The following is a 13,954-nucleotide window of genomic DNA, read 5'->3' as shown; positions in this document are numbered from 1 at the left end:
CCAGGTGACTACCTCATGAAGCTGGTTGAGAGAATGCCAAGTGTGCAAAGCTGTCATCAAGGCAAAGGGTGGTTGCTTTGAATAATCTCAAATGTAAGATATATTTTGACACCGTTTTGGTTACTACATGATTCCATATGTGTTATTTCATAGTTTTGACATCTTCACTATTCTACAAAGTAGAAAATAGTAAAAATAAAGAAAAACCCTTGAATGAGTAGGTGTCCAAACTTTTGACTGGTACTGTATGTATGCAGTTTCATGACTATTATTGTGACTGGTCATGCGTCAGAAATGGCATCCTGCTTCCTATCTAGTGCACTACTTTTGTCCAGAGCTTCATTGAGGCTGCCATTTCATGTCAGGCTGAGAATTGCCAAGGACCTTACGACAAGATGTTATCATGATACTTCGGTGCTGATACGATGTATTGCGATTCTATATGTGTTATGATTCAATAATGTGATTTTATTGCAGTTTTTCCACACGTATTGCTCACTACGTTATATGTCTGCTGCAGACAGACAAGAGCTTGAGATTTGTTTTGATCAGTCATGGAAATAGAAAGACAAATATTCAAGAAAGGCAATTTGGCAAGCTTTGGAAGTGCCGCCCAATAGTAATTGACCGCTCTTGTCACGTCTCTCTCAGACGGCCAATGGGAACGTGGAAGCCAAGGTGGTGTGTCTGTTTCGGAGGAGGGACATCTCGGGCAACCTCAACACTCTGGCTGACAGCAACGCAAGTGAGTACAACCGTCTTTCTACCTGTCTACTTCAGTCTCTCTCTTAGTCTGTCAGAACTCTGTTCCGTCACTGCTTTCTAATACATACTGCTTGAGAGCGGGCTGACTCGTATCTCTATGCTAAACTAATGCTGTGTAGTCTATGCTCTCTGTAAAGTTATTGAAGAGCATTATTAGTCTAGACGAAACATCCTCTTTCATAAACCAGTTTATTATCTCCATCCAGGATATGAGTACTGTTTTGTGTTCCAATCAGATTGGCATCTCCCTCTGCACTACCAGCAGGCAATTGGCTCTCTCTCTAAGTAGAGGGATGCTCCGGTTGCATCCCAAATGGTACCCTATTCCCTATGTAGTGCACTATTTTTGACCAGATCCTTATGGGTCTTTAGTGTGCTACTTTTGACCCATCTATGGAATAGGGTACCATTTGGAACACACCCTCAGTCTCCTTCTGAAGCACAACTGTGTGTGAGAGACTGTGCATAGTGCTGTTCCACTGCAGCTTTTAGTAGGAAGTGGATACTGATATAGGATTCATTTTCTATGGAGAAGGGAAAATTAGTTTTTGTTTCTATCGTGAATCATACTGTACTTGTTGTAGTAGGACTAATAGTGTCTGGCTATTGGTTTGAGAGTCAGTGTTTAAATCACACACAGTCAAGGGTATCTCACTGAAGTGACCTGGTGCAGAGAGGTGGCGATGAAGGGAGAGAGAGGAGAGAGAGGAGGAATGGAGAGGTGGAGGGAGAGCAAAGCGGGTGCCGAGGTAGTTAGGTGATGCTAATGACACACCGATGACTGAGAGTTCTCCTTGGATTCTCTCTCTCACACACGCACACGCACACGCACACGCACACGCACACGCACACGCACACACACACATCTAACATGGTGGGCTGCATTCAGTGCTCCAGACAAGACACTCCGATCCACACCTCAAAATGGATGCATTATCCATCGACCTGGAATGCAAATTTATAGTAGTAAGTTACTCTGGATAAGAGCTTCTGCTGTGAAGTAAAACTTTGGTCCTGTCTGTGGCTGTTTAGTGACATTAGTCGGTCTAGTAGGAGGCAGGCATGGCCAGGAGGAGCAAGGTGGCTGGGTGATCTCCTCTCCTGCCTCTCAGCCCTGGAGCTCTGCTAGCCGTGTGGTTATGTCACCGCGGTGTGTTGGTGTTATCTGGCCCTGTGGCCTGTGTGCTGTGGAGGTATTCCATCCACCCTCCCCTGGAGGTCAGCGGAAAAACAGACAGAGGGCCCTCAAACTGGCTGAAACCAGTCTATGAGCCTGGGAGAGAGGAGGAGGCTGAGGTTGTGTTCCAAATAAACGGCCACAACTGGTCCGGCGTGCCGACCGTGTCCAGTCTAGCCCCAGTCAACCTTTGAGAACTGGTCTGGCCTTGATACCTGGTCCGCTCTGGTCTGGCATGCTTTTGTATATACACCCGCTGTCGGCCGTTACGCTGCTCTACGTCTTCGGTCTCCCTCTCCTGCATTTTGGCTCTGGCGCCCCAAAACAAAATGCCTGTACTCCAGCCTCCCACTCGGCAGCACGAGCCACTGCTTTGGCACTGTCCTGTTATACAGGACCAGGGCTTCTTTCTCCTCTCCCACCAGACCCCCTCCTTCCCCCCCCAACACCCCCTCTCATCTTAGTGCAGCCCCCTGCACCCCTCCCTCTCTGCCTATCCTCCGGCCCAGGCACGCTGCTCAGAACAAAAGGCCCTTGATGTGTCCCACAGGGCTGCGGCACGCAACGGGTTAACTCTGACTTGCCTTGTGTCTTTGTCAGGGAAGAGTGTATGTGAGAGACTGTGTGCAGGGAGAGAGAGAGAGCGCGTGCGCTGCTCTGCCCATTTGTGTGTCCCTCCTGTCTCTGTGTGTGTGTACAGTATGCGTTTCTTTTTTACGTGTGTGTGTGTGTGGGTAGATAATGGGGGGGATGGGCGCCTCAGGTTTGGTGCACAGGGTTTCCCACTTAGTCTGGCAGGGACTCGCCGGACAAGGGAGGGGGGGATGGTGGAGGAGGGGGGTTGAGGGATGGCAGGAGGGGTTAACAGAAAGGGGTGTGGTCTGAGGTCCCGTCCCCTCTCTCTACCACTGACAGGGTTTCCTTTGGCTGAGTGCAGGGGCGGAGTCCGTGGAGATCAAGAGATAGTCCTGCCCAGTGCTCTCTCCCCGCTCAATTCACCACCCCCGCCACCTCACACACATTACTGACTCACCCTCCTGAAATTTAGGAATGTACAATCTAGTAGTGTAACACAAGGTATAATACAAAACTGTCTTCCGTATGAGGAAAATGAATGTTTCTTTATCAGCATGGACTCATTTTAGCCTGCCAGATCATAAAGGCTATATGCAGTAATTTTTTTACATTGTAAGGGCATACTAGGTCAGTCCCTAGAATAGACAGGAATAGTTTGTCCTTCCGAGTAGGAAAGGATGTTCATGGTCGTATTGGTTACACTTACGTAGTAGGGACCGGTATAAGATAAAGTACCAGGGCATACAGTGCGTTCGGTATTCAGACCCCTTCCCTTTTTCCACATTTAGTTACGTTACAGCCTAATGCTAAAATGGATTAAATAAATGTTTGTCCTCAGTCGACGCAAAATACCCAATAATGACAAAGCGAAAAACAATTTTTTTTAAAGATTTTTTTTTTTGCAGATGTTTAAAAAATAAATACATCTTATTTACATAAGTATTCAGACCCGTTGCTATGAGACTCGAAATTGAGCTCAGGTGCATCCTGTTTCCATTCATCATCCTTGATGTTTCTACAACTTGGCTGGATATTGATTTGGAAAGGCACACACCTGTCTATATAAGGTCCCACAGTTGACAGTGCATGTCAGAGCAAAAACCAAGCCATGAGGTCGAAGGAAAGGTACCAAAACGTTTCTTCAGCATTGAAGGTCCCCAAGAACACAATGGCCTCCATTTTTAATTGAAAGAAGTTTGGAACCACCAAGAATCTTCCTAGACCTGGCCGCCAGGCCAAACTGATCAATCGGGGGAGAAGGGCCTTGTTCAGGTAGGTGACCAAGAACCCGATGACAGAGCTCCAGAAATATCTCTGTGGAGATGGGAGAACCTGCCAGAAGGACAACCCTCTCTGCAGCATTCCACCAATCAGGCCTTTATGGTAGAGTGGCCAGATGAAAGCCACTCCTCGGGAAAAGGCACATGACAGCCCGCTTGGAGTTTGCCAAAAGGAACCTAAAGGACTCTGCCAGTGAGAAACAAGATTCTATGGTCTCTTTGGCCTGGTTGTCAAGTGTTACGTCTGGAGGAAACCTGGCACCATCCCTATGGTGTAGCATGGTGGTGGCAGCATCATGCTGTGTGGATGTTTTTCAGCAGCAGGGACTGGGAGACTGGTCAGGATCGAGGCAAAGATAAACAGAGCAAAGTACATAGAGATCCTTGATGAAAACCTGCTCCAGAGCACTCAGGACCTCAGACTGGGGCGATGGTTCACCTTCCAACAGGACAACGACCCTAAGCACACAGCCAAGACAATGCAGGAGTGGCAAATCTCTGAATGTCCTTGAGTGTACCAGCCAGAGCCTGGACTTGAACCCAATCGAACATCTCTGAAGAGACCTGAAAATAGCTGTCCAGCGATGCTACCCAACCAACCTGACAGAGCTTGAGAGGATCTGCAGAGAAGAATAGGAAAAACTCTGCAAATACAGGTGTTCCAAGCTTGTAGCATCATACTCAAGGCTGTAATTGCTACCAAAAGCTATTTGACAAGGTACTAGGGTCTGTAATGTGTCTGAATATTTATGTAAACATCATATTTCAGTTTTTTTTTTTAAGGAGCAAGTTAGCTAACATTTCTAAAAACCTGTTTTTGCTTTGTCCTAATGGGTTATTGTGTGTAGATTTAAAAAAAAAAAAAAAAAAAATTTAATCAATTTTAGAATAAGGCTCTAATGTAACAATGTGGGGGGTCAAGGGGTGAAAAAGTAAAGGGGTCTGAATGCTTTCCATTTGCACTCTATATAAAGACAGACATTCTTGCATTTCCAGATTTCTATGAAATGTGACCTATAATTAATTAAATGTAAGTGAAGTAGTTTTCCTTCCATAAAAATGGTAATTCAGTTTGTTAAAAGCAGATTTTCTGTGTTGGAATGGTGTGGGCGTACCCCTAATTGGGCAGCTCATCCTCCTCAGGAGGATGACATCATCCTCTACGAGGGAGTAGATTTTTTAAATATATTTTTTAAATGGTCTGCTTGAGATACACATTTGAGGTGGGGTTTTTGAAGTGTGCCCACCCCATTCTTTCCCTCCAATTTATGCTTCGCCACAAATAGGAGTATAGGATGAGTCAACATGTGTCCCCGGAGGCAGCTGTTCGATCCTGTGTTCCGACACTCACTTTCTGAGCTTTATCCCTTTTACTGTAATCCATCAAATGTTTATTTCTCAATAAAACTTGAAAAAATATATATATATTAAAGAAAATATACAAAGAAAGGTAAAGCGGGATCTTCATAGCCACAATTAGCAATCAGTTGTGTTGATGTGAATTGGAAAGTGTGCTTTGTTGCTCATTTTGTTTTTGTGTGTGTTTTCATAGGAGACTTTGAGGAGGAGTCCAAGCAGCCCACAGTGTCTGAACAGCAGAAACACCAGCTGAAACACAGAGAACTCTTCCTCTCTCGGCAGTTTGAGTCTTTACCAGCCACTCACATAAGGTAATCGAGAGAGAGAGCGTGTGTGTCCTGAGGCGTAGACTCACCACATAGCAGTAGCTGCAAACAAGAGTTCTGCCATTGAACCAGTTCAACCCTGACAGGATATAGTGTCATATGACAGGACTGATATGTCCAGTCCTGACTTCCCTCATCAACTCATCCATGACCACTGGCTGCGTCCTCTCTGACTTTAAAATGGCCACAGTTGCGCCCCTTCTCAAGAAACCAACACTCGACCCCTCTGACGTCATAAACTACAGACTGGTATTCCTTTCTTTTCTCTCAAACACTTGAGCATGCTGTCTATGACCAACTCTCTCGTTATCTCTCTCAGAACAATTTTATTGACCCTAACCAGTCAGGCTTCAAGACGGGTCACTTAACTGAGACTGTTTTCGGTGTCACGGAGGCTCTCCTCACTGCCATAGCAACTCTCTCTCGCTTATGTTCCCATCCTACCGAGTTCTATCCAATGCTTTCGACACGTGAACTATCGGATCTTCCTCCCCAGCCTCTCAGGCCGTTCCTACCAGGTGACGTGGAGAGGATCTGTGTCTGCACCACATGCTCTTACTTCTGGTATCCCCCAGGGCTCAGTTCCAGGCCCTCTTCTCTTTCGACACCAAATCACTCGGCTCTGTCATATCTTCACTGGTCTCTACTATCATCGCTATGTGAATGACACTCAACTACCCCCCCCTTCTGACACCCAGGTCGGCCCACCACTTCAAGCTCAACATCAACAAGAATGAGCTGCTCTTCCTCCCAGGGAAGAGTCCTTAAGGTCCTTATCTCCCGTCTGGACTAGTGCAATTTGTTTTTGGCTGGGTTCGCCACTCGTGCCATCAAACCCCTGCAACTTGTCCTGAACACCGCAGCCCGCCTGGTGTTCTCCCATGTCACCCCACTCCTCCACTCCACTGGCTTCCAGTCGAAGCTCGTATCCACTACAAGACCATGGTATTGCCTACGGAGCAACTACCATGCCCCTCCCTACCTTTAAGCTATGCTCAAACCCTACACTTCCACCGGAGTACTCTGTTCTGCCACCTCTGGTCTTTTGGCCTTCCCACCAAAACATATCTATGGCCTATTCATTACCATTAAGCCAGCAATGTGTTCAAACTGTCCCTTCGTAACATGAACCATCACAGTTCAGGCTCTTGATCTCAAAATAAGTTGAGGGGTTATAAGTGTAAAAATACTTGAATTGTGTCGAAGTTTTCTTCAATATTTACAACTTGTTCATTTACAGCATTTCCACAGACATGTATTTAGTTTTACAATGCCTTATTGGGGATATATTACAGTAGTTAGGATTGGTGCAGGTCAGTTCAGATGAATAGTGTGTATTGCATGGTACCTTCTTGACCTCTGAATGCTCTTCCCCGGTCACCCCTCTCTCTCTCCCCAGGGGGAAATGTAACGTTACACTCCTCAACGAAACAGACGTCCTCGCCGGGTACCTGGAGAAAGAGGTGAGCTTCACTTTTTTTTTTACAATGATGCAAACTGGACACTAAGGATTTATTCCAAAATATTTGCATCCCCCCCAAATATATTTGTATTACTCTTTGCGCAAGGACTGTAAAACACAAGGAGAAATTAGTACTGTAAAACACAAGGAGAAATTAGTACTGTAGGTACTGAAGCATTGAGTGACGGTGTAAATCCGGGATGGGTAACTGATGCAACTCAATAGATCAGGGGTCGGCAACCTTTTTTCTGTAGATTGTCAATTTTACAATTTGTTCTAACGATCTGCGTGCCAGTAATGATTTGCATATGTGCATTACAACTAATTGTCTGTATTGAACATCCAATTGCCCACAAACGGATGAATTCCATAGCTCGCTAAACAGAGGCACTGCCCATTAGCACCACGGGCTTGATCTTGGAACACAGATTCTCCTGGTGAATGTGATCGTGACAATCTGATCTAAAATCAGCTCTGTGAATCCTTTGTTTCCCCACCATAGCGGGGCCACCGTCAGTTGTAATAGCCAATAGCTCTCTCTCCTAAAAATGACCTGCGATGGCTAATGCCACATATTTCCCTTGAGTAGTATAGTGCATGGGTTTTATCCCTGCTCTGAGTCACAGTATCATGGAATGTGGTCCTTCTGTAGCTCAGTTGGTAGAGCATGGCGCTTGTAACGCCAGGGTAGTGGGTTCGATTCCCGGGACCACCCATACGTAGAATGTATGCACACATGACTGTAAGTCGCTTTGGATAAAAGCGTCTGCTAAATGGCATATATTATTATATTATTATTATTATGTCATTCACATCCACACTCATCAAGAGCCACACAGGTGCATCTTTTAACGCTACAGTTTGCTGGTCCTTTACATTTTCAACCATCTCGGTAACACGCCTTTTCAACCGTTCTCGCAGACACAAGCGTGTCTTATCTTTGAGATGATAGTCTTTGTTAGGCAATCCGTCAAATAAAGCCTGCGAACTACTGAGGAAAACCTCCTTGATATATTCCCCATTTAGTAAATGGTTTTCCATGTTTAGGAATGCACTGCTCAACTCTGTATCTCCCCTCTGTAGCTTGATTTCTGACTGCATGTAGATTTGTAAGAACACTGCTTTGCTTTTCATACCTGGACATGGCCCTCTTGATTCCTTCATTATTGTCCGCCTCACACTGAAGTTTTTCTCATGTCTCGTTTCAAAATGACGCCGTACACTTGATGTCCGACAAACCAAAGTTTTTACGAATCCACACTCCTTTGTCCAAGTGACAATACATGAGTGGACATCTGCCTTATTTTCCTTTGGACATTTTGTGTCCTGAAATTTTTTAAATAACAAAAGAAGGCTTGCTAGCTGCTTGGCATGTGGAAACGAATCTCATCTTCAGTGTTGCCTTGGTTTTGAATTTGGCGGGAGAGGCGAGGTGGGTCGTCTTGCACAGAACTAATAATATGAAACTCCTGCAAAATCTTGAAAGCTACAACATTGCAGTGAATCCCAATGTCATTTTGAAACCAATGCCTGCAATTTCAATTATTTTCTCCAGTTTATACCAAATAACCTATTGCCAAAAATAAGTGAGATAATAAACGTCAAGCCAAGGCTTAGCACGCCACGCAAAAAAATGTATTACACTTTTTTCTTTTTTGGGTGGGTGGATTGCCAAGCCTTGGCTTGACGTTTATTATCTCACCCGCGCCGTCGGTTGCCGACCCCTGCAATAGATGTTAGCCAATATGCAAAGTAACACTTGTTAGGCTAAATATGACTAAACTGGAAAGTACATTTCCTGAAGAATGTTTGTGGGTTTGCTTCAGCTCAATAAAGATATTTGTGGCCACTCCATAGCCATTTAATCTTTTGATATATTGAAAGAGCAAGTTATTTCAAAAGGCATAACAGGTGTTCATCTTCCGGGGGGTTCAGTGCCTTGCACAACGCCATCAGATGGTACATGGGATCAGAAAGCAGTGTCCATACCACATTATGCATGCTTTTTTCTATATGTATATAGAGATGCCGGCTATTGTTGATCATGAACATTTGGTTAGAAGTCATGGAAAAAGTAATGAAATTTGATGTATATGAAACCTGGCTAGAATAACTTACCAATTATTATTTTTTAAATTAAAGTTAGCTGACATGGGCTAATTGAGTAACTGTCAGTGTCTGACAAAAGAGAAACTGTTTATGCGCACAACCGTATGTGTTGCTATTCTAACTCTCAACAGTAAGTTTAGTTTAGTTATATTACTGAGTTTCTGAGTGGAAATTGGTCAGAAGGGGGGCTGTCTGCCAGATGCCCATCCTCGATTTAAATTCTCTAACCCCATCCTTCCATCTGTTTTCTATGCTCCAGGAGTGTTTCTTCTACTCGCTGGTGTTTGACCCGGTCCAGAAGACCCTGCTGGCGGACCAAGGAGAGATTCGGGTGGGCTCCAAGTACCAGGCCGAGATCCCCGACAAGTTAGCCGAAGGTCTGTGTGTCTGTCTGTGTGTAGAAGGGGGGTGTTTGGGTGGCTGAACTCTGACCTTTTACACCGGCCTATCAGGTTGCAGCCTATTATAGTGATCATAGTGCTGTCAGACTAAACCCACATTTAAGTTGTGCCCCATTTCTAAAAGTGCTAGGTTTGAAGAATGTCTGCTATCTATCACGTGTCTAAATTATTTGAGTTGTATGGGATCGTAAATCATGAGTAGGGAGAAATCGGTCATGTTTTGGAATGAAAAGGGGGAATCTGACCACTGAACACGACATCACTTCCCTTCTGGCAGCAAGTAGTGTAGTTAGATGTTGCCCTCTTGTTTTATCTTCCCTTGTGTAGCCTAGCCAGTGTTAGGTTGAAGGTTGCCATTTTGTGAAGGTTGTTTGTGCCCTTGTGACACCTTCTGCTCTCATTCATCCTTTTCTATTTCTCTGTGACTCATCTCTCTCATATTACTTTATTTCACCATTTCCTCTCAAGTCTCTCATTCTTGTTTCCAAAATAGTGGGTCACGCAACCACAACCAGTGTCTCTGTCTGTCTGCAACATTAGTTAACATGTCTGACGGTTGTCCTCTTGTTGTCATCCCTCCCAGGTGAAGAAGACACCCGTATTCAGGAGAAGCTGGAGGTCAAGGTGTGGCACCCCGACAACCAGCTCAAAGACCCACAGATCGACCAGTTTCTGGTGGTGGCTCGGTGAGTGTCCCCTGGCCCTGCCCCCCTCCATCTGTCACACGTTGCCCTGGTTACACCCTGTTGCTATGGAGGTCCTTGTCTGGCCTTGTTGTCATGAGCTTGGAACACATTCTGATCTGAAGTAATGTAAACTGGATGGCTTTGAGTTGCAAAGTGTCCACCTTTTTGAGCTTGATATTAGTGTATTGAGATTTTGCAATGTTCTCAAGACATCTTTGAAGGGTCTTGCCTAAGCGGTGTAGTAGCAGTAGGACCCCAGTCAACATACAGCATGTTTGGGCCCAAGTCTGTTTTTGGAGGGAATCAACATTTTGTAGGGAATGACCTCAAGCTGCAGCACCATCTAGTGGCCATATGGTGAAAATTCACACTGATTTACAAAACCGCAGTCGATAGGGTATTTTGGTCTAGTTCTTGATAAGTTAGGAGTTTGTCTGTTTCAGTACTGGGTTTGTCATTTGATTCTAATGATATTTGGTGGTTGTGTGTTCCAGTGCTGTGGGGACGTTTGCCCGAGCCCTGGACTGCAGCAGCTCTATCCGTCAACCCAGCCTGCATATGAGTGCTGCGGCCGCCTCCCGAGACATCACGCTGGTGAGACACACACTTTGTCCATGTCCCATGGTGACGAGACAATCACTAAGCGCTCTACATATAACCCTTAAAACAATGGACATCTACGGTATCCTAATTAGTACATGTAATGTTATTCATTATATTGGACTATACACTCGGTGGGCAGTTTATTAGGTACACCACCCCGTTCATGAAAATGGTTCGCTCCTACAGATGGTGAGTCACGTTGCTGTGGCTTGCTATATAAAGCATGCAGACAGGCATCGAGGCATTAAGTTACTGATCAACTGAACTTTAGAATGGGCAAAACCAGTGACCTAAGTGACTGAGTGTGATATAATCATCGGTGCCAAACACACCGGATCCAGTATCTCAGAGACGGTCGCCCTCCTGGGCTTTTCACGCACAGCAGTGTCCAGAGTTTACTGAGAATGGTGCAACAAACTAAAAACATCAAGTCAGCTCAGGCCTGTGGACGAAAACAGCTGAGAGGTCGAAGGAGAATGGGAAGAATTGTGCAAGCTAACAGGCGCTCCACAAACAGTAAACGACCACACAGGGTTCTACCCTTATCACTTAAAAACAAGAAGCGGCTCCCTTGGGCACGAGATCACCAACACTGGACGATTTGGAAAGTGGAAAAACATTGCTTGGTCCGAAGAATCCCGGTTCCTGTTGCGTCATGCTGATGTCAGTCAGGATTTGGCATAAGGAGCATGAGTTCATGGACTCATCCTGCATGGTGTCAACGGTACAGGCTACTGGGGAATGTTCTCCTGGTACAGATTAGACTGCTGCGTCACTCAGGACATAAGGCACTGCATTTCAGTGCTAGAGGCGTCACTACAGACACCTTGGTTCGAATCCAGGCTGTATCACAACCGGCCGTGATTGGGTGTCTTATAGGGCGGCAGACAATTGGTCCGGCTTTGTCCAGGTTTGGTCGGAATTGTAAATATGAATTTGTTATTAACTAGCTTGCCTAGTTAAATGAAAAAATATTTCAGGCTGTTCTGGAGGCAAAGGGGGTTCTGACCCAGTACTTGATGGGTGTACCTAATAAACTGTTTACCATTCTAATACCATGTAATGTCATTTCACATTTTAAAAACATTTTGAATACGGTAACCTGTGTCTAAAATGAGCAATATATCTAATGGTCCCCCGCTCTCCCCCTCTAGTTCCACGCGATGGATACCCTGCAGAAAAACGACTACGACCTGGCCAAGGCCATGTCCACGCTGGTGCCTCAGGGCGGGCCTGTGCTCTGCCGTGACGAGATGGAGGAGTGGAGCGCCTCGGAGGCCATGCTGTTCGAAGAGGCCCTGGAGAAATATGGCAAGGACTTCAACGACATCCGCCAGGACTTTGTAAGTGTCTTCCCGTATTCAACGAATAGATATCTGGCTTGTGTTCAGAAGGAGCAGTAGGTCAAATGTTTTGAATTAAGAAAGAGAAGTACCTCCTCCGTTTCAAAACGCACCTCCGGAACACCACTCTATATTAACTGTATCCTATGTCCTTTCATCTGGTCAGTGTTGAAGGATGTTCTGTCTCTGTTGTCCCCAGTTGCCATGGAAGTCACTAGCCAGCGTGGTTCAGTTCTACTACATGTGGAAAACCACCGACCGCTACATTCAACAGGTAAAATACACCACTCTGCCGTTCAGAGCCACACTCTTACGAAACAATGAGATTGTACTATGCATTGGCTTAAGTGATGTATAATGCAGAATTGACTTCACAAGCAGAGCTACTTGTTGGTACTTTGTAAATGGAAATGTTTGTTTCAGAAACGACTCAAGGCAGCGGAAGCAGACAGCAAGCTGAAGCAGGTTTACATCCCCACCTAGTGAGTAACAGTCTGAACTGCAGCAGAGCCAATGCACAATCTCTATCATTACCACGGTAACTAAACACATCAACTCTCTCTCTACCTCCAGCACCAAGCCCAACCCCAACCAGATCATGGCTCCTGGTAACAAGCCTGGCATGAACGGGGCCGCTGGCTTCCAGAAAGGACTGAGCTGTGAGAGTTGCCGTAGTGAGTATTCTGCCATACAACTTTAGTTTGTGTTTTGTGTCTGGTCTGTTGTCTGTCTGACTAACTGTAGTGGACAATCCCATGTGTGTAGTGTAGGTGATTTTGACATATTTCTTTTTCTGGACATCTAACAGACCTCCCCTCTGTTGCAGCCGCCCAGTCAGCACAGTGGTACGCGTGGGGTCCTCCCAACATGCAGTGCAGACTGTGTGCATCCTGCTGGATCTACTGGAAGAAGTACGGAGGCCTGAAGACCCCCACACAGCTAGAGGGGGCCGCAAGATCTGGCTCAGTATGTCTGCTTTTATTAACCTGCTACCCTAAACCACTCAAATACTGGGTGCACCTCAGTAGCCTAGCTTTCCTTTGTCTGCATAGGACAGGGAAGAGCGAGTTAATATCATTTTAATTTCCGAGTTCTTGGTGGCCTAGCCGGTGTTATCAGATCATTACAGCGGCAGCAGAGGAGAGGAAGCCAATGTAGACTGAGCTATTCAATCATGATATTTCGATATGTTAACTCTTGGCCCCTCAGGAGTCAACCCCCCGAGGTCACATGACCCGCCAGGAAGTGCAGGGCCTGTCACCGTTCACGACTAGTGGGGGGCGGGCCAAGCTGCTGGCCAAAAACCGGCAGACGTTCATCCTGCAGACCACCAAGCTGACGCGCATCGCCCGCCGTGTCTGCACTGACATCCTGCAGCCCCGCAGCGCCGCACGCCGCCCCTACGCCTCCATCAACGCCAATGCCGTCAAGGCCGAGTGTGAGTATATTGACACGCATGAACATACAAACACATTATATATATATATATATATATACACATACACACATATACACACACACTTTCTGTAATGCTTATGGTGTTATTTTCTCAGGTATGATAAGGCTGCCTAAAGCGACCAAGGCCCCTATAAAGAACTGCTCGATCCCTCGACCACCGCTGGCCACCATAGTGAAGGAACTGGGTAAGAAAATTGTCCAATCACAGAAGAAATGATCATTGAGATCCTGAGAGGTCTCATTTCGCTGACACTGTTTGTATTTACCCACAGTTGGCACGAACACTAAAATAACTTGTATGTAGTTTTTCTCCCTAATTGCGTTTACGTTTCCATGCTCCAGCTGTCGAAATACAGTACCAGTTAAAACTGCATACTCATTCAAGGGTTTTTCTTTATTTTTAGTATTT

At 45.6% G+C, this 13,954-nt stretch overlaps 1 protein-coding gene across 2 annotated transcripts in view; it reads left to right on the top strand.

The window, feature by feature from the left end:
• Positions 1-13,954, top strand: part of mta2 (metastasis associated 1 family, member 2) — a 32,879-nt gene that overhangs the window by 12,207 nt on the left and 6,718 nt on the right. The window contains exons 3-15 of one of the 2 annotated variants that reach the window (XM_035783362.2): positions 652-745; positions 5,351-5,468; positions 6,883-6,946; positions 9,314-9,431; positions 10,039-10,141; positions 10,636-10,735; positions 11,899-12,087; positions 12,287-12,361; positions 12,511-12,569; positions 12,661-12,761; positions 12,896-13,053; positions 13,297-13,525; positions 13,641-13,730. In XM_035783362.2, the coding sequence (XP_035639255.2) occupies positions 652-745; positions 5,351-5,468; positions 6,883-6,946; positions 9,314-9,431; positions 10,039-10,141; positions 10,636-10,735; positions 11,899-12,087; positions 12,287-12,361; positions 12,511-12,569; positions 12,661-12,761; positions 12,896-13,053; positions 13,297-13,525; positions 13,641-13,730 (1,498 nt within the window). The remainder of the gene's footprint in view (positions 1-651; positions 746-5,350; positions 5,469-6,882; positions 6,947-9,313; positions 9,432-10,038; positions 10,142-10,635; positions 10,736-11,898; positions 12,088-12,286; positions 12,362-12,510; positions 12,570-12,660; positions 12,762-12,895; positions 13,054-13,296; positions 13,526-13,640; positions 13,731-13,954) is intronic. The other variant, XM_035783364.2, reaches the window with a different exon arrangement.

This window comes from Oncorhynchus keta, chromosome 13 (assembly GCF_023373465.1).
Source record: "Oncorhynchus keta strain PuntledgeMale-10-30-2019 chromosome 13, Oket_V2, whole genome shotgun sequence".
NCBI classification, from domain to species: domain Eukaryota; kingdom Metazoa; phylum Chordata; class Actinopteri; order Salmoniformes; family Salmonidae; genus Oncorhynchus; species Oncorhynchus keta.
This window is presented reverse-complemented; position numbering and strand designations above follow the sequence as displayed.